The sequence below is a fragment of the Lithobates pipiens genome, unplaced genomic scaffold (genome assembly GCF_037356315.1).
Source record: "Lithobates pipiens isolate NorthernLeopardFrog02 unplaced genomic scaffold, aLitPip1_a1.2 Scaffold_13, whole genome shotgun sequence".
NCBI lineage: Eukaryota > Metazoa > Chordata > Amphibia > Anura > Ranidae > Lithobates > Lithobates pipiens.
Window position 1 is genome coordinate 338,756,320 of NW_027507718.1, and position 20,349 is coordinate 338,776,668.

A 20,349-nucleotide genomic window follows, 5' to 3' on the forward strand; every position below is an offset into this window, starting at 1 on the left:
TAAACTGTGATTTTAATAATACAGCACAAAGAGTGGTAGCATGCACAAACCAGCATTCATTAGCGCATGTCCCTTCTCCACAGGAGCTCTATAAAGACATAGTTCTATCAAGCATTAGTAGAATAGTCTTAAGACCTTTAAGAATTTGTGTGGAGTGGGACATTAACTTTAGCAACAAATTAAAACCTTTTTAAGTAAAACCTTTTAACTTTTTGGTACCCAAAATACCACATTCACATGTGGCCACATCATGACTACTAAATCAACACAAACTGGATAAAGACACACAAAACAAAGTGAAAAAAAAAACACAACTGAAGCAGTTGTTTCTGTATACATGGTTTTGGTATTTCACTGCATTTAACCCAACTTGCAATAACATTAAACCCATCCAAAGAATGCCACACCCAAGTCAAACTGAGCTGCAGCGATTTCTCTGGGTATTTGTAAATAGCAAGTCAATATACAAGTCAATTTATTTCTTGACTGTATGTACTTTGCATATGTAATGAAAAGCCTCTGCACTGCAATTAATTACTAGGTTTTGCTTTAAATGTGCCAGCTAAAAGAACAGTCATTAATCTTTACTGCAACTGGAAAGTTAATCCATAACTGTAAACTGCGAAAACTATTTTTCACAGTACTAATTCCCACACTGTTTAGCTTCTTCTCACAGATAACCAAGCAAAATGGGCACCGGTTTCTATGAACATGGTATGTTACAAAATAACTATCATTCTATTAAAGCAAGACAATAAAGATCCTTGCCTTATCTTAATATGTGATTTGATTTTGTATTAAGATCAATTTTCTGCAGAAATCATGTCATGATACTTCTCAAAAGAAGGGACCTTCCAGTTAAGTAATACAAGAAAACTGTCTGAAGCAAAATCAATTATTAAAATGCTAAAGCATTATGAATATAGTGCACAGGTTATGATTCAAGAATTAAGTGATGCATAAAAAGAAACATGCCAAGCCAAAGGTGTTTGTGGTATTTATTTATTTTTGCAAACTCATGTTCATGCAAATTAAGTAACCTATTGCCCCATAAAAATTTTTTTTTTTTTTTCAATAAAAACTAATTGAAAAAAAAAATGAATTAATGGGGCAATAGGTTACTTAATTTGCATGAACAGGAGTTTGCAAAAATAAATAAATACCACAAACACCTTTCGCTTGGCATGTTTCTTTTTATGCATCGGTAAGCCAATTTTATGGTGCTGATAAAAAAAGATCTGGATCCGTTCAATATATTGTGTGCTACTTCAGCCTGATCAATCAGAAGAAAAACAAACATTCACTAAGAGCAGACATGCGAGTCATTTTCTAAACAAAAGGCAAATTATACTAACTATTTTTTTTAGAGGCCTAGCTCTAAACACGAGTGTAAAAAGTTGATAAAATCTTTTTTTTCCACCTACAGTAAACTGTTTCAATACTGACACGCTCCCCAATGAAGTTGTCACTTTGTCACATTTGTCGTCATTTATTGATGCAATTCTTCAGTAAGAAGATGGAAATTAAGTTTGACTAGAAGCAGCACTCCATGCCGATATCAGCAGTAAGGTCAAGAATCAGCAGATAAAGAAAACAAGCCACCCTCCAGAATGAAATATCTGCTGGTTTAACCTTCCGCACACACCGGTATGCATAGGTGACAAAAGGCAACAAGTGGAGTACAACAGTTTTTAATTCAAGCCTGATGTACACACAAAAAAAATTATAATATTATATATAGTGGGCAAATTTTTTTTACAAAGATCGCTTATTTAATATCAAAACTATTTTTATATTGTATATGCATTTTGTAAACATGCAAAAAAAAAAAAAAGATGGCAGAAAAGGGTCGTTTCATACTACACCACTTTTTTTTTTAAATAAAAAAAAAAATAAAAATAAAAAAATAACCTGCTTTGCATCATGCCAGAGTGGCATCTAGCTGAAGAGGAATGGAAATAATTGAGCCAGTGAAAGAACTGCAGATGCTTGGGTAATGATAGCTCACTTAACTTCCCAACCTTACCCCACTGCTGGAACACTCTCAACAATTCTGAAGCTCTACACAAAACACAACTGTTCATACATTCCATACATTGTACTGAAATCTGCTAGCTTACATGCCGTTTGGAAATGTCAAACAAAAAGGCTTCAGTAAAGCAGATAAAAACGAAACTACCCATTAGGACATAGACTATGGGAGGATATGCATGTTTCCAGCAAATTGCACTGTTAAACATTTTTTTTTTTTTTTTTTTTTTTTAAGAATGTACACAGGGTTGCTCCCTGCTTCACATATAGATTGCGTAAGCCAAGAAAATTCAGTTAGAGCAAATTGGTAACAAGAGAAATTATAACATTTCACATGCAGACATTTTTTAGATCTTTAAAATATATGCAGCCACTTAAACTTAGCCGCCAAGAAGTTCGCTGACCTGGACATTTAAAAGTCAAAGGGCACACATGCTTGAAGATTGTTAATCACATCAATTGCAGAACAAATGCTTAGTATGATAGTTTAAAACCGGGAATGCAGCAAAACAAATGTTTGTCAAATGCAATCAAAATTAATAAAAATTATATCTTTATGGAGTGTTTCAAATACTATATAAAGTGGTAATCACAAAGTGATATATTTTAAAGGATTTAAAACAAAATTTTTATTGCAAGTCAAAGTAGAAATATAGAAAATAAAAAATTATACACGCTATATCATACATATTACACTGGTTTTATATAAAGAATACAGCTTGCATATTAACATTCCTTTAACCCAGATTTTTTGCCTCCACAGCAGAAAAAAAATAAAAAAGGAAAATTGAACAAAAATGTATAAAGACACACAGGCATTCTGTGTACTTTTGAAAAAAATAATGAGAGTTGTACAATTATGCTGGTGAAGCAGTTACTGCTTATAAAGTGTGGTGCAGCTGTGGGAGGAGAGGGCTACATTGACAAACAGCTACCCTGCTAGAAAGGTGGCAGGAAATCTATCATACTGGACAATAAAATTGCAATTGAGTTTCTTTGGCTTTTTATAGCAGACGCACGTATCATGATATGTAGCACTGCAAAGCCTTTCCACTTTTGGAACATTTGTTCTTTTATCGAGGAAAGGTGTCTTAAATTGGTTAGCCAAAGGCTATGGCTGCCTTAAAACAATGAAAGGAGTGAATTGAAAATTACTTATACCCAGAATCAACAACAGACGTGCTGCTTAAAGAACAGGTCAGTACATTTAAAATTTTTCAAATCACTAGGCGATCAATTACCTGGTTTAAAAATAAAATGTATAGTCGTATACAAAAAACGTAAGATATTGTAAGATAATTCCTATTGTAGTAAATTATAGACAGACCACAATGCTTCTTTGCATTGCCATCATAGCCCTATGCTTTCACAGCATGCCTGCACCCCCTTGTGGATGCAGAGGAGACATGTACATTCAAAACTGAATGTCACGAGATAGATTCAATCTGATTAAAACTCAATGGGTAAAAAAAAAAGAAGAGAAAAAAAAAAAAAACACACACACACACACACACACACACACACACACACACAAGGAATTTAAAGGCCAACCAGCAGAATTTTTAATAAGCCAGGAAAAATGCACATCCACTGACTTCAATGCAAATGGAGGGCCAAAATATGGATGCCAGAAGTTCTTTCCAAAACACCAGTGCTACTTGGCTTGTAGAATTTTTCCAGATGCTTAGTATAATATAGTAGTAAGTTATGTTTGCAAACACTATCTCCCCCCTCCCCCCTTCACTTTTCAGTTGTTCATGAGTGTGCGCATTTAGGGGCCTATTTTCATTTAAAAATGCAGCAATAAAATCCTAAAAACTTTTGTTGTATGCATTATTTAAGCATCTCTAAATGTACTAAATGTAAATATGTTGCATTAAGAAATATCAAATCTAGGTTAAAATAACTGCCTAAACATGGCAAAGCCACCTTATAATTGGCCTTCGCCAATCAGTCATTAAAATAACTGTAAAGCCCAGCTGGGTCCCCTTCATCTTCAGACCCCACGCAGGCTTATGTCCTGGAGACCGCTTTACCCACTGTTGACGCTGTGGACGCAGCGACCTTAGACGAGCCCCTGACTACCTTTGACTTTTTACAGGCTATTAAAGTCCTTAAAGTGGGGAAATGCCCGGGCCCTGACGGCTTTACACCCCGGTTCTACAAAACTTTTGCCCCCCAGCTTGCTCCCCTTCTGATGAAAGCCTTTAATTCGGTGGACAGTTCTATTCTCCCGTCAAAGGAATCTTTGTCTGCTAACATTTCTATTATCCCTAAACCGGGCAAAGACCCGTCCCAATGCAGCAGCTATCGGCCCATCTCCCTGCTCAATATAGATATCAAGCTATTCGCAAAAGTCCTAGCCACCCGTCTGTCTCCCCTATTGCCTAAGATTATTCATAATGATCAGGTGGGGTTTGTCCCTGGCAGGGAGGCAAGGGACAACACCACCAAGACGATACATCTCATATCCCTGATCCAACGTAAAGGTCTGAGAGCTTGCCTCTTATCCTTCGACGCCGAAAAGGCATTCGATAGGGTCAGTTGGAGGTTTCTACAGCTGTCTCTAGAACAACTTGGCCTCGGAGCTTCCTTCATATCAAAAGTAATGTCCCTATACTCCCGACCCTCGGCTACGGTCCTGGTCAACGGCACAACGTCGGCTCCCTTTGATATTGCCAACGGTACTCGGCAGGGCTGCCCCCTATCCCCCCTCCTCTTTGTCATCATCATTGAGCATTTGGCTTGTGCCATACGTCAAAACCCCTCCATTCTTGGTATTCAAACTCCGTCTGCTCATCACAAACTCTCCTTGTATGCTGATGACCTCCTAGTGTATATTCAGAATCCACACATCTCCATACCATCCCTACTTAGTGAATTTCAACGCTTTGGTATCTATAGTAACTTTAAGCTCAACATCTCTAAGACGGAAGCCCTTAACATATCCCTTACCCCCTCCACGCTGTCCCTTCTGCAATCCAACTTTTCATTTAAATGGCAGGCTAAGGGGATCTCGTACCTAGGGGTTGTTATACCCTCCAACCTAGCTGATTTGTTTTCTCTGAATTATATCCCTTTGCTTAACCGTATACGGAAAGACCTCGAGGAGTGGGGGGGATCTCCCTTGCCCTGGTTCGGACGGATTAATATCCTGAAGATGGACACTCTACCCAAGTTCCTATACTTATCTCAAACAATACCCATCCACGTCCCCAAATCGTTTTTTACCTCCCTACGCTCGCTGGCAATCAGATTCTTGTGGAGCCGGGGCCTCCCCAGGGTTAAATTTAAACTACTGACGATCCCGAAGACTTTGGGAGGCACAGGCCTCCCTGACTTTGAGACTTACCATAAGGCCACTCATATGACTCGCATCATTGAGTGGTTCTCTCGCCCTTCCTGCAAGGCCTCGGTGTCTGTTGAACAGGACCTTTCCCCTGTAGATCTCCGAGCCCTTCCATGGGGTTATAACCTGGGCTACTCTCGTATGACCTCCTTGTCCCCTCTGACTTTGGCCTCTCTGACGATGTGGTACAGGACGGGACTAAACTCCACTCTCTCCTCGGACCCGGGCCCCTTGACGTCCCTCTTTGACCATCCTGCTTTGCCACAAAGTGCGGGGGCGGCCTCCCTAGGACCTTTTAAGCGCACAGATTGGCCGCAGGCCCGTAACTTTGTGCACCCCTCTCAGGGCACCCCGGTCTCTGTGACAGAATCCGGTGATTGGCTCACGGCCCTACATGTGTCCGCATTTGCCAAACGACTACACTCCTCCTCTCAGATACATCGCAAACTTACCATTTTCGAGGAACTGTGTTCGCTCCCTGAAACTCCCAAACACTTACTGTCCTCCTTATATAACCTACTACAGACTTTAGCACATGATCAACTCCCACATTACACCAGGCTGTGGTCTGCGGATTTGGGTGAGGACATCTCTGTGCCGGAATGGCATACCTCTTTTCATTTCACACATAAGTCAACAATCTCCTGCTACTCCCAAGAAAAGAACTACAAGCTATTATCCAGGTGGTACAGGGATCCTGCTACTTTGCATAGGATTTTCCCGTCTACCCCGGCCACCTGTTGGCGCTGTGAAGCTTCAGTCGGAACTTACATGCATGTCTGGTGGGACTGTGAGAGGATCCGCCCCTTCTGGACACAGGTTTTTGAATGTTACAATCTCTTGGCTGATACCCCGGTTCCTATCTCTCCAAAAATTGCATTACTCTCTATTCTGCCAGGGTCTATTAAATCACAGAGACAAAGGTTGCTCCGTTTCTTTATGTCCTCCGCTAGGCAGCTGATACCTGCCTATTGGAAGACGACGACCACCCCCCCATTGTCACGGTGGGTATCGATTATGAATGACACCATGAGAATGGAGGAGATGTTGGCACTGGACAATGACACTTACACCAAATTTGTTTCTCAGTGGTCAATCTGGCTCCGCTTCTCTTCTTCTGACACTTTAATGAACCAAATCCTAAACGCATGAGGACGCTGTGGGCTCTCCCTTACCCTACCCCCCCTACCCAAATTCCTTCCCCCCTCCCCCCTTCCTCCCCCTTTTTTCTTCCTCTTCTTCTGCTATTTAGCTTTCCCCTACACTGCCTTGCTCCTCTTTACTTTGCTCCTTTCTCTCCTCTCTTCCTTTCTGTTCTTTCTTTTTTTTTATGATCTTGTCTAAAAACTGCATCATGTAGTAACCCATGGGTGCTTCTCCCTACTGTGACCTTAGGGATCGGAGCACAGGCCGTCTTTTCTACTCTCCAAGCCTGCTGTCAGGGACCGGCTGTGGCCGTTTGTCGTTAGCCGGTCTCCTGTAATTGTACCTCAGTTACTGTTTCTGTCTGCATATGCCTCATGATGGTTACTGTTTATTGTTTTTTTTTTATTTGACATGTCTTAATAAAAATATTTTCAACACTAAAATAACTGTAAAGAAATTTCAACCAATAAAAAGTTATTATTAGCCTAGGTAATACAAATGTAACAAAGAAAAGGGTCAAAATGGTATAGGAGGGCTGGGGTGCGAGAAAAAAAATCTCTAGATTAAATTTAAATATTGAAGCTGGTTTTATTCTCTTCTTTTAAAGACTAAGTTCACCTTTACTTTAAAAAAATTATAAATGCACATATTTTTGCAGGTAAAAAAATTTATTTTTTTAAACAGGTGCCTGCAAAGTTGGGCTCCTGCAGATACTGCCCACAGCTCTGTTGCCCTACTTCTGTACAGGCAATGTGAATAAATTATAAGCATGCTGATCAAAGCGCCCACAGTTAATTCAAACTATAAGTCTGTCGGCAGACAGTACTAATAGTTCATGCCTTAAAAGGAGTCTACGAATGAATGAATAATGCGGCTCTGTGCATACATACACACACACACTAGATTATAATCTCTATAATCTAGTGTGTGTATATATATATATATATATATATATATATATATATATATATATATATATATATATATATATATATATATATATATATATATATATATATATATAAATAAAAAGAGAGCGCGAGAGAGCCATTAGAATATAGAGATATAGATGTATATATAAAAAAAATTATTTCCTTTCTCAGTTTAGGACGATATGTATTCTTACGTATTTTTGGTAAAAATAAATAAAAATAGCAATAATCTTATATTGATTGGTTTGTGCAAAAAAGTTATAGCGTTTACAAAATAGGGGATAGATTTATGGCATTTTTATTTTTTTTATTCATAATGGCAGTGATCTGCGATTTTTATCGTGGCTGCGACATTATGGCGGACACCATTTTGGGACCAGTGTCATTTATACATCAATCAGTGCTATAGAAATGCACCAATTACCGTATAAATGACACTGGCTGGGAAGGGATTAAACACCAAGGGGCGATCAAGGGGTTAAGTGTGTCCTAGGAAGCGATTCCAACGGAGAGAGTGGGGATGGGCTACCACTGACATGACAGCGATCACTGCTCCCGATGACAAGTAGATCTGTCATGTTACTAAGCAGAACAGGGAAATGCCTCGTTTACATAGGCATCTCATCGTTCTGCTAAAGAAACCAGACCAAATTTTCACAGACACAAGCACATCCTAACCGACAGAATCATCTGGGCCACGTGTGTACCAATGAAATGAGAAGCAATTGACATTTGGAAGAAAAACTCCTGAGGCCAAGACGTGTCCTTTAAAAATGGTACTTAAAGAGGAGGTCCAGCCTGGGTGGAAAAAATGTAAAGTCAGCAGCTACAAATACTGTAATTAGCGCACTTACCTGTCCAGGGAGCCCATGATGTTGGCAACCCCGCCCGAACTTTGGATCGACTCCCGGGTGCTGCTGCAACTCCTGATAAAGGAAAAAGGCAGCGAGGCTTCACTGCTGGTTCCCTACTGCACACTGCGCATTCCAAGACGGGGCCCTGTCAAAAACAGGTCACCCCCCACCCACAAAAGAGCCCAAATGTGACACCGGAGGGGGGGGGGGGCCTATAAGCGCAAGTTTAACTTTTGGGTGGAACTCCGCTTTAGGTCCAACTTCAAATTCTACACCTGACTGGAGAAAAGCCAAAAATCACCCATCACATATTAACAGGGATGCAATTTCCTAGCCTCACATCAGCCCATAATATGTGCAGGTCCTATGGCAAATATTCCTGGAAGAGGCCTTCCTGGCTCTCATTAAAATGTGGAAATGACCATGTCAGAAACTGCTCTCCCCTTCAGAACTTGAGTTCCAATAGCCAAACCATTAAGTTGAGGGATTTTAAAGCAGGATGGACGACAGGAGGTCCAGTCGAGCTGGAAGTGCTCAAGGGCCATCCACCACCAAGTTCACAATGTGGGCATAAAACATTCTTCTGGGCTGATCGGAATCACTAGTTTACCTTTTCCTTCCACTCGCATCCTGTGCAAAAGACATGAAAGAAGCTGAATCTGAAGAAAAGCATTTTATTAGATAGAACTGGCTCCATGGTGTCAACGAGGATCTGTCTACCGCAAATGCCTGTGGGTCTCTGGTCCTGGAGACAAACCAGTCCAGTTACTTATTGAATTTGGATGCCATAAGATCCACATTGGTGTGCTTCATCGCTGGCAAAGTGCCCTAAATACGTCGGAATGAAGAGACCTCCCCTATGGCGCCAAACAGTAGCAACTGAGAAGTCCACCTGACAATTTTCCACCCCTGGGATACAGAATTAGAGCCGCCTCCTCCTGAGCAGCCCAGATGCTGGTGCCCCCCTAATGGTTGATATGTGCCATCGCCATGACATTGACTGGATCCTGGCTGGAAGTACCTGCAGCTGCCCCGTCCAGACTGACAGCTCAGTGTTATCGTAGATTGTAGATTGGCAATCTTTCCTAGTGAGCCCAAGTCACTTGAACCAAAAAGGGACCCAAGAGCAGCACCCCATGCAGTCAGATTGAAATTCATTGTCAGTACCTTACAGGGAATCAGAAAAAACGATCTTCCTGCCTCCAAGTTCCAAGGAGCCATGCACCAGACCAATGCCCTTTATGTATCAAGATTCAACTGAATCTTCTTCCTTTTTTTTTTAATTCTTTATTTCTTTGCAGGAATACATAACATAGGTTATTAGTAATGTTTAAGTACAACTACATATAAAAAACACTTTCTAACCATGGCATATTCTATTGGACAACAACAAAAAAACATCATAATGTATTCCTGCCAATTTTATAGACAAACAAATAACATTATCAATTCCCCATAGCAACACTCCAGTCCAGGCACCCCCCCCCCTTTTTTTTTTTTTTTTTTTTAAAAGAAAGAGGTACTTCGCCCTTACCCACCGGAGAGTAAGATTCACATCACACAGCCAATTAGTCTAATCCTCAAATTCCTCTCCGATCAACATTTTCCCCTCTGACTGTAAAAATAATTCCCAGGGAGCCCAAATTTGCAATATAGATTCCCTCAGAAAATTTGAGGCCTGAAAACATTCCTTCTCTTTTAAATTCCTAAATACCCCTGGCTCTAAGCCAGGTGGGAAACTTGGGTTCCCTAGAATAGGAAATAGAGGAGAATTTGCTGTTGAAAGCCTCGGGATTCGCACGGCCTTAGCTCCCATACAGCGAGTAGGTCCTATTAAAGGATGGGCTTTTAATATAGGAGGTATAGCCGCGTAGCACCACATGGCTCTATCTAAAGGAATGGAACTTACTTGTTCCATAGCGACCCACCTTTTACTATCTCTATGACGGCACCAATCAATAATTTTGCCAAGCTGAGTAGCCTGGTAATATTTATATAGGTCTGGTGCCGCTATTCCACCCGCCTCTTTAGGTAATGTTAACAACTTCCTGTTAATCCTTGGACGCTTACTTGTCCAAATAAACTTTGTAAAAACTGTTCGGATTTTACTAAAAAAGGCCAGTGGAATCAGGATAGGTAGCGCCTGGAACAAATAGAGAAATTTAGGAACTGTGTGAGGATTTACTCCATTCATCTAACAATATACTAATTTCCCTTAATAAAGGTGGAAAATGTAATGCATATGTGTGTTAGGTTAGGCGGGATCTGTATCCCTAAATAGTTCAGCGTGGTAACTGTCCATTTGAACTTGAAATTATTCTCCAAATTCTTTTGAGTGGAGCACTCCAATGATATCCCCATTGCCTCAGACTTGCTATAGTTTATTTTGAAATTAGACAGAGCTCCGTGACACTACTTCCCTTAATAAATTGGGTAATGATATTTGTGGTCTAGAGAGTGACAATAATAGATTGTCCACATATGCTGAGAGTTTGTATTCCTGATCCCCTTTCTAAAGGGATACCTTTAATATCGGAGTTCTGTCTAATTCTATTTAATAAGGGTTCCAATGTCAACGCAAATAAAAGAGGCGGCAAGAGGCATCCCTGACGCGTCCCATTGGATATTAGGAAGATTTCAGAGTTTATCCCATTAACCTTCACCAAGGCTTGTGGCTTTGAATATGTGTTTTAACACTCCTAACATAAAGGGCCAATTGACCCTATCAAAAGGCCTTTTCTGTATCTGTATTCACAAAGACTTGGCAGCATCCTTTGGTTTGCATAATGGATTAAATTCAGAACTTTAATAGTACTATCCCTAGCTTCCCGTGTGGGGATAAACCCCACTTGGTCCAAGTGAACCAGCTGCATCATAAACGGCTGTAGGCGAGATGCAACTATCTTTGTGAATATTTTATAATCCGTATTTAGTAATGATATTGGTAGATAGCTACTACATATTGACTGATCCTTTCCTTCTTTTGGAATTAGTACAATATGTGCCCTCAATGCTTCTACAGGGGGAGGCGATACTTGTCCTTGTACATTAAATGTTTTAACCATGTAAGGGGCTAAGAGTGGATAGAAACTTAAAATATTGCAGAGTGAATCCATCTGGGCCAGGAGCCCTTCCATGCCTCAACATCTTTATTGCTACCTCTTCTGTTATTGGTAACTCGAGTTTTCTTCGTGTCGGAGATGGCAATCTTGCCAAGTGTGAGGATTCAAGATATTCTTCCAGTGATGGAGGATGGGAGGGTGCCAGAAGGTTATACAATGAAGTATAATATTTTCTAAATTCCTCTGCAATATCTTTCGGTATTGAAGATTTAAAATTTCCTTTTGTTTTGATATAGGGTATATACGAGCAGAGTTTTTCCCTAGCCAACACCTGACCACACTTGTCTCCCGATTCATATATTACCCTCCTCTGTTGTAAAATAGCCCTTGCCTTATACCAGAGGAGATCAGAAAGTTGTCTTCTTAGGTGTGCTAATTCTTTTCCTATATCCTTCTCCATTGTCTTCTTGTGTTGCATCTCTATTTCCCTTATCCTTTCCAATAATCTGCCTCCCTGTTCTTCTCTAGCTCTCTTTATTCGGGATCCGTGCTTTATTAAAATTCCTCGAATTACTGCTTTATGGGCTTCCCACACTATCCCCATTTCAGTCTCGCCATTACCATTAATTTGAAAATACTAAATCGATTTCTTTGGCCATATCCTCTCGAGTTTCAGGACATTTTCCATCTTCTTCCATTCTAACAGACTATTCCTCTGTAATGGCCTGGAATGGAATTGAGCGTATGGAATAACTTCGAATGTGACAATCATGTTTCTCAGCAGTCTCATACAAAGATGAAGGGGGAATTTGCGATTTCTGTGTGCAGACATCGGATTTCTCAGAGAAAATAACTTTTCTGGAGGCAGCAGCTTTATTTGGACAGTGCCCAGCTTGACAACCAGATACTCTAGACTCTGCACTGGTTCCAACGGCAATTTCTGCATATTGAAATACAAGCTATCCAAAATATGGACCGCAAGAGACATTTTACCTCAACTGATAAGCCGACTGTTCTCTGAGCAACAGATCATCTGTGTACTCCAGAATGAGTATTGCTTGAGTCAGAATCAGGCCCGGAGACAGCAGCTGTATTGATCCCCCAATGAAGTCACGCGACGAACACGCGTCGGGACTGCTGCTACCGGAAGGGACTCTGATCGAGCTCACCGCTCATTGATTTATACATGTTTTGCGAGTACCTGTCTTTGCCTTGTTTTAAAGCGGGATTCCACCGTAAAGTGGAACCTCCGCTGATCGGATCCCTCCCCCCCTCCGGTGTCACAATTGACACCTTTCAGGGGGGAGGGGGTGGAGATACCTGTCAGACAGGTATTTTCACCCACTTCCGGGCATAGACTCCCACGGGAGTCTACGCCATTTCCTGCCCTGCCGCGCTGTCTGCTGGGACACACACGGGTCCCAGTGACAGCACGGAGATTTCCTATTGCGCGGCGCAGCTCGCGCATGCGCAGTAGGGAACCAGGAAGTGAAGCCGATTCGCTTTACTTCCTGATTCCCTCACCTCGAATGGCGGCGGCAGTAGCCGAGGCCCGAGTGGTCGATCGGCCTCGGCATCGCTGGAACCCGGGACAGGTGAGTGTCCATTTATTAAGAGTCAGCAGCTGTAGTATTTATAGCTGCTGGCTTTTAATATTTTTTTGGGCAGAATCGATCTTTAAGAGAAAATAAATGTTTTATAAGTACTACACCATGAGACATCCCTCCTATTTCCTTAAATCCCTTTATGGTGGTATTCTGGTGAGGCCCTCCATCCTGAGCATCCTTAGGCTACTCTTAAAGGGACCATACGCTGCTTGAAATAGGCAGGATAGGAACGCCAACCAGGACCTGGGTTATCACAGTAGGACTCTTAAAAAGGGAAAGACCACCAAGGACCCTAAAGATACATATATCTACGCTGTAACCTTACAGCAGTAAGTTAAGGGGACGCCCATATACTTATCACGCAGGACTGCGCGGGATACCCACTCTTTACAGCACCTATACCGAATGATGTTTACAAGCACCAGAACTTTGTGTATCGGATACAGAATATTGTTACGCTGTGCACTTTAGAGTTATACGTTTTGAATTTTTTCTTTGGACATTGAATATATTCTTATTTTTTATTTAATATATATTTTTTTGCTCTTTGTACAAGTAATTTATTTTCCACAGCCTCAGCTTTGCTTTATTAGTGGGCTGTGTGTATTCACTACTTTCACTTGTGATTGCGAAGGAAATCAGCACTTTAGCATTTATCTTCCAGCACGTGGGTCTATTACCCGCATTCGCGAATCTATTTTATTTAGTGCGTATCATATACTTTTTGTGGTATTGTTAGAAAAGGATTTTTTTGTCTATAAGTTTCACTATTTCATACTATATCATTTCTGCTATATCCATTCTGTTTAGGTCATCTGACCCTCCAATAACATATTACTTTAGAAACTCACAGAAGCTCATCAGCTCCTGGGGACTTGCAGGAACACAGGAAAACTGTACCACTGCCTCTAGTAGAAGAACTAATAAAAATCAAGATATGCGAGGTATATGTTACAATCCGCTTACTGTTAGCCAACATCCCAAAATAGAGCAATATGGAAGTTTTCCCCTTAGGAAAAGGCAGGACTTTTTACGCATAAACTGACTCTACAATAGTTTATAGGAATATATAAAATACTTTAATTGAAACATGATTGTTCTCAATCGGCATCAGCATTTACTGTCTTGTCCTGGTGGCTTTTCTCTTCGCAGTCATGTTCACTTTTCTGAACAGCGGGGGAGGGGTGTTATAGCACCCTATTCTTCCGTTTTTCTCTGGTGTTTTTTTACGTCTGCCCTGCCAATATCTGGGGCAGACGCACAGCCGAATGTGTTTGCATTTCTGACATGAATGTGCAGCTGCCAGCTGGTATTGCTGGCGCTGTGCTTTCTGGGGGATGTAGCATATCCGAGACTGTTTCCATCCATAGGTTACATAGGAACAGTCTGCGCATGCATGCCGGTGGGAACGTGGCGCATGACGTCGCTCCTCCCACGGCGCCATTTTGGATGTGGGTATGGGGCGACGCCGTGCGCAGCGCACTCGGGGGACCGCCTTAGAGGTGAGAGGCGACACAGGTGATCGTTATCTTCACCAGCGAGGGGAGGTAACAAGGCGGGGTTGTGGAATATATTAATGAGCCACAAGTGGTCTGTGCTCAGTCCGCAATGGTCAGTGAGAAGGTTTCTTTCCAGGGCTACAGCTGAAGGTAACAAACTTATTTTTCTATGCTGTTTTTGTATGCCTCCCTGCTCGGTAATGATTGGGGATTAATTGTATGCCCTTCCTTAGGTTGGACTTGGTCTGTGTGCCTTATGTGAAATCTTCCATATAGGGCTACAGATGGAAGATGTTTTTTGACTATTAGACATTGCGGCAACTTTGAAAGTTTTATACTATTGGAATAGGCGAATGGATTCTGGACATAGGAGACTATCGTAAAAGACGCCTCTGTCACAGGATCAATCATAAGGTAGTTTTTGACACTTTTGGTCTATTGTATCGCTAGTACTATATATTTTTCTAGATATATTTTTTCCCTTTTTCAGGGCTGTCCTATTTTAGGACAACAATGGGAAGTAATGGGGAGGGGATACACATAAAAAATTCTCTATACTTATACTCTTGTTACAACAAAATATTTTTAGTATGTAACTAAATAAAGGCACGTGTAATTACATGCATTCAGCCCACTCTCGGTCCTCCTCCTCCACAGCCAACCTACCACTGCGGTCCCGGTTTCCATCCAGAGAGGTGACCCCCCCCCCCACCCTTTTGGGCCAATATCTGCGTCTTGGTTAAGAAAGTAAAGGTGATGCATGCCCCCTCCCCCTCCTTTTATTTTCTCTCTCTGAGTCATAAGAAGGAGCTTATGACTCCGTAACGCGTAGGCTACATTGGACGCACAAAATCTTTTTTGTTTCATTTTTCTTACATCTTCCGAATGTGCATACGTACAATGTGATAAGAGTATGCCTTTGGAACAATAAGTATAAAACAGTCTTATGGTTTTATGAATATATGAAGGAAATAATGTTTTTTTCTTTTGTAACGTAAAAATGAATGTATATATTCTTTTTTCTTATGTTTCAAGAAAAGTAATTTATATATTCCTATAAACTATTGTAGAGTCACAGTTTATGCCTTAAAAGTCCCGCCTTTTCCTAAGGGGAAAACTTCCATATTGCTCTAGTGGAAGAACTGGAAGGAGCTCTAGGTAGCCTAAATTGTGATCCCCACATAAAGGGGCCTCATACTGCACATCTCGCTGCAGGATCCTGTCCTCAGAACAAGGATTCAATCTTCGTCAATTATGGCAGGCTATTTAATTTTGGACCCTCAGGGACTTAATCCCCTTTTGGGGTCCATTGTCCTGGACCTGTAAAAGCACCCTACCGGAGAAATTTTTGTCAGTTACAACAGCACAGGGTTCCATATCCTCAGGGTGCAGCACTGACTGGCCATATTACAGGCAATCCACGATTAAACGTCCAATACCTTCGCAGCGGGGCCTGGGTATCATCCATCTTAGCCTCCCAGTTATAGGAATATATCTGGACACCCAATATCCATATGCCTTCCAGAATCACTGGAGAGCCTGGTACTGTCATGCACAGCTGCCCTTTAGTGGCCCTCACCTTCAGACACTAGTGATAAAAACTGAGGAACTTCCTGGGTAATAGGGGTTATATGGGGGGGCTGTGTTTATTTTTCTGCCAGTGTCCATTCACCTATAGGTGTTGCATAACCCAGGTAGTCATGATTTATAGTGTACTCCCATGATGTATGAAAAAAAAATATCTGTTTGCTCTAACAGATTATAAAGTATTAGGCCCCTTTCACACTGACGACCCGTTCAGGCCCGCCTGTCAGTTTTTCAGGCGGACCTGAACGGGTGCTCCATAGAGCTCTATGGAGCGTCGGATGTCAGCGGTGACATGTCCGCTGACATCCGACCCGCTCCGATCCGAAAAAGTGTGACGGAGGAAAAAGCTATTTTTCCATCCGTCTGCGGATCGGATCACGACGGGCACTGCGGTCCGTCGTCATCCGATCTCCCATAGGGGAGAGCGGCGCTGTGACAGGTCCGTCCCTGCGCAGTGTGCAGAGACGGAGCTGTCATCTCCCTGCTCAGCGGGGATCGGCGGAGTGATCCCCGCTGAGCAAACGGACATCCACGGGGCGGATCAGAACTGATCCGCCCCGTGTGAAAGGACCCTTAGTCAAAATTCAATTTTGTTTTGTTAGTGTATTAAAATCTGCTAGTACAATTAACACACCCCTCACCCTAGACCAGCGATGGCGAACCTTGGCACCCCAGATGTTTTCAAACTACATTTCCCATGATGCTGACGCACTCTTCAGTGTGGTTGAGCATCATGGGAAATGTAGTTCCAAACCATCTGGGGTGCCAAGGTTTGCCATCACTGCCCTAGACTGGCAACGCTGCTATCCAAATTTGCCCCCTGTGCTCTTTCATTAGGTGTGTTACTAACCAGATCAGTCTGAAAACAGAGAAAAAAAGGTCTAAAAATAAGATTGATGCAGCCACCATATCTTAGGATTGGTAACCTGCAAAATGGATATACATTTTTTGCATTTTGTATAGCATTTTTGGATTTTCTGCATAGGGAGCTTAGGGTTTGTTTACACTTGCTGCAACTAAGACACATTAACCACTTAAGCCCCGTACCAACTTGCAGCCAAAAGGACCAGGCCCCTTTTTGTGATTCAGCACTGTGTCATTTTAACTGAAACTTGTGCGGCCGCGCGACGTGGCTCCCAAATAAAATTGGCGCCTTTTTTCCCCACAAATAGAGCTTTTTTTTGGTGGTATTTGATCACCTCTGTGGTTTTTATTTTTTGCGCTATAAACAAAAATAGAGCGACACTTTTGAAAAAAAAAATGTTTTTTTTTTTACTTTTTGCTATAATGTCCTTAAAAAAATATTTAAAAAAAAAAACAATTTTTTGCCTCAGTTTAGGCTGATGCGTATTCTGCTACATTTTTTTTTTTTTAACCAAAAATATCACAATTAGCGATTGATTGGTTTGCGCAAAAAAAGTTATAGCGTTTACAAATTAGGGGATAGTTTTATAGCATTTTTATTAATATTTTTTTGTGAGACCAGCAGCGAAGTGAGATGAGAGGAGGACAGGCACAGCGTTAGATCACCTGAGCGCTCAAGTTAAAAAAAAATAAAAATAAAAAAAAGGGGGGGGGTGGGGGGCTTGGGGGGTGAGATACTAATGCCCAAACATTTTTTGTTAATGGAAAGAATACATTGAGGTAAAAATGTTTAGGCTTTATAACCATTTAAATTACCTTTTGATTGAAAGGTCTATTGAAAAAGGTCAGAGCCTGTCAACAAGGGATGGTGGAGGTCACACTTGTTCTGGCATCATTTGTACTATAAAGCGGTGGTTCACACAAAAATGGAAACTCCGCTCTTCAGAACACTCCCTTGCTCCGGTTTCAAATTTGCACCTTTCAGGGGGGAGGGGGTGCAGATACCTGTATAATACAGGTATTTGCACCCACTTCTGGGAATAGACTCCCGCGGGTGTCACGGCCCTTTGCCTGCCCCCCCCCCCCCCCCCCCCTCACCCTGCTGTCTCCTGGGAAACACAGGTCCCAGGAGATAGCAGGGACCACTTAGGACGCACATTGCAATTCATGCATGCGCAGTAGGGATTCCCTCACCGAGGATGGCAGCGGCAGCTGCCGAGAGCAGAGCGTTTGATCAGCTTCCGACATCGCTGGACCCTGGGACAGGCAAGTGTCCATTTATTAAAAGTCAGCAGCTGCAGTATTTGTAGCTGTTAGATTTTAATATAATATATAAAAAAAAATTTTTTTTTTTTTTTTTTTGGTGGACCGCCTTTACCATTAGCTTAAAAAGATGTGCATTACACGGACACCATTGACAGTTTGATTTTTATTCCATACGATACACAAGATCGTCATTTTGTATATGCATTTATTTGAATCAGGTGGACATTTTAGGTGTGGGATTTTATATTATAATGATCAGTATAGTTTCTGCTTGCACATGTGGATGATTTAAATTTGTGCACACATAGCGTGAATGTTAGTCATTTATACTAGTATATAGAGACAAACTATATATGCACTTTGTTCTATCACACAGTTCAGTGTGGCAAATTTTACATAATTTTCAAATGCTGAAAAGTAATAAATTAGTGGGTTTGGCTACAACTTTTGCAGGTAAACCACAAAGAGTGGGTACTGCCAGCAAAGAGCTTCAAAGTAAAATTTCATAAAACAGTTTTGGTCCCTACATATAATTGCCACAAGAAACCAAATTTTTACACAGATTAAAAGTAGCTTTGGTGTTCTAGAATTATAACACTTTAAAAAGAACACCTGTGGATAGCAAGTAATTTTAACAGTTACCTTGGAATGAGTGATAGAGATTGTATCCACCCAAACACGCCATCCACCCCATTCATATTTCACAGCATGATAAAGAAGGATGCGGAAGATGGCATAGACCATTTCTGTGATCTTCTGTTCCTCAACATTTTGGGGATTAAAGTAACACAGCGACAGCATCCATTCCTGCCATACAGAGCACTGTAGCAAGCTCCTAAAAAAACAAGACATGGGTCATAAGCAAAATACAACTTTTAACCACTTTAAGACCAGGCCTATTCTGACACTTGTCACAGATATGTAATGTAACAAATAAGCATTTTTTGTGACAAAATTACTTAGAACCCCCAAAACAATATATATGTTTTTAAGCAGAGGCCCTAGAGCAGTGGTGTCCAAAATTTTTCAAAGAGGGCCAGATTTGATGAAGTGAACATGCACAAGGGCCGACCATTGAACCATTAAAATTTGGTCTAAATTTGTCCGTCCGAGCACTAATACACTGCCTAACAAGAATTCTCTTGCCTTTGTCGTGCTTGTTCCCGACACACAGACGAATGCTCTCCTATTTAGGGGTACCGTTAATTCTGAATGGTACCCCACACATTGGAAAACGTGAGGTGCTTTTGGTGCAGTGCAATAAAAAAAAAAAAAAAAAAAAAAAGGCTTGGGGACTTCATTACCTGCATTTTTGTGGGTAGGGAAGCCCATTGAAGTGAATGGGCTGCCCTACACTCAGCATGCAGCCACGCAGATGTGAACCAAGGGCTTATTCACATGTCAGGTTGGAGGGGCAGTATAACTACATGGTTAAGCTGTTTTTACCACCCCCAACTTCTATCCCTTTAGCTGCAGAGGGAGCAGATGGGGGTGCACACATGCTATGGCTGCAGCTGGAGGTATACCCAGGGTGAATGGGCCTGCACTTCAACTACCCCTACTATAGTGCTGCTGCATTTATGGGCTTAAAACAGGTGGTGAGGAGGCAACATAATGCCTCTTTACCGCCTTTCAAACGCCTCCCAAAAGTTATCCGTGTATAGATTGCTTTGCAGAGGAGCAGCAGTCCTGGCTGCTATCACACACACAAGCCCTACAAAAGCAGTTCTGATGGTACAGGAATGGGGCCCGGATTAAAAGTAACACACACAGACAGAGACAGAGACACGCACGCACAGAGACAAAGACAGAGACACGCACGCACAGAGACAAAGACAGAGACACGCACGCACAGAGACAAAGACAGAGACACGCACGCACAGAGACAAAGACAGAGACACGCACGCACAGAGACAAAGACAGAGACACGCACGCACAGAGACAAAGACAGAGACACGCACGCACAGAGACAAAGACAGAGACACGCACGCACAGACAGAGCCAGAGACACGCACGCACAGACAGAGCCAGAGACACGCACGCACAGACAGAGCCAGAGACACGCACGCACAGACAGAGCCAGAGACACGCACGCACAGACAGAGCCAGAGACACGCACGCACAGACAGAGCCAGAGACACGCACGCACAGA

General features: G+C 41.8%; 1 protein-coding gene across 2 annotated transcripts in view; it reads right to left on the bottom strand.

Moving 5' to 3' along the window:
- LRBA (LPS responsive beige-like anchor protein) overlaps positions 1-20,349 on the bottom strand; it is a 939,113-nt gene that overhangs the window by 782,283 nt on the left and 136,481 nt on the right. For both annotated transcript variants that reach the window (XM_077477021.1, XM_077477022.1), the window contains exon 21: positions 18,840-19,032. In XM_077477021.1, the coding sequence (XP_077333147.1) occupies positions 18,840-19,032 (193 nt within the window). The remainder of the gene's footprint in view (positions 1-18,839; positions 19,033-20,349) is intronic.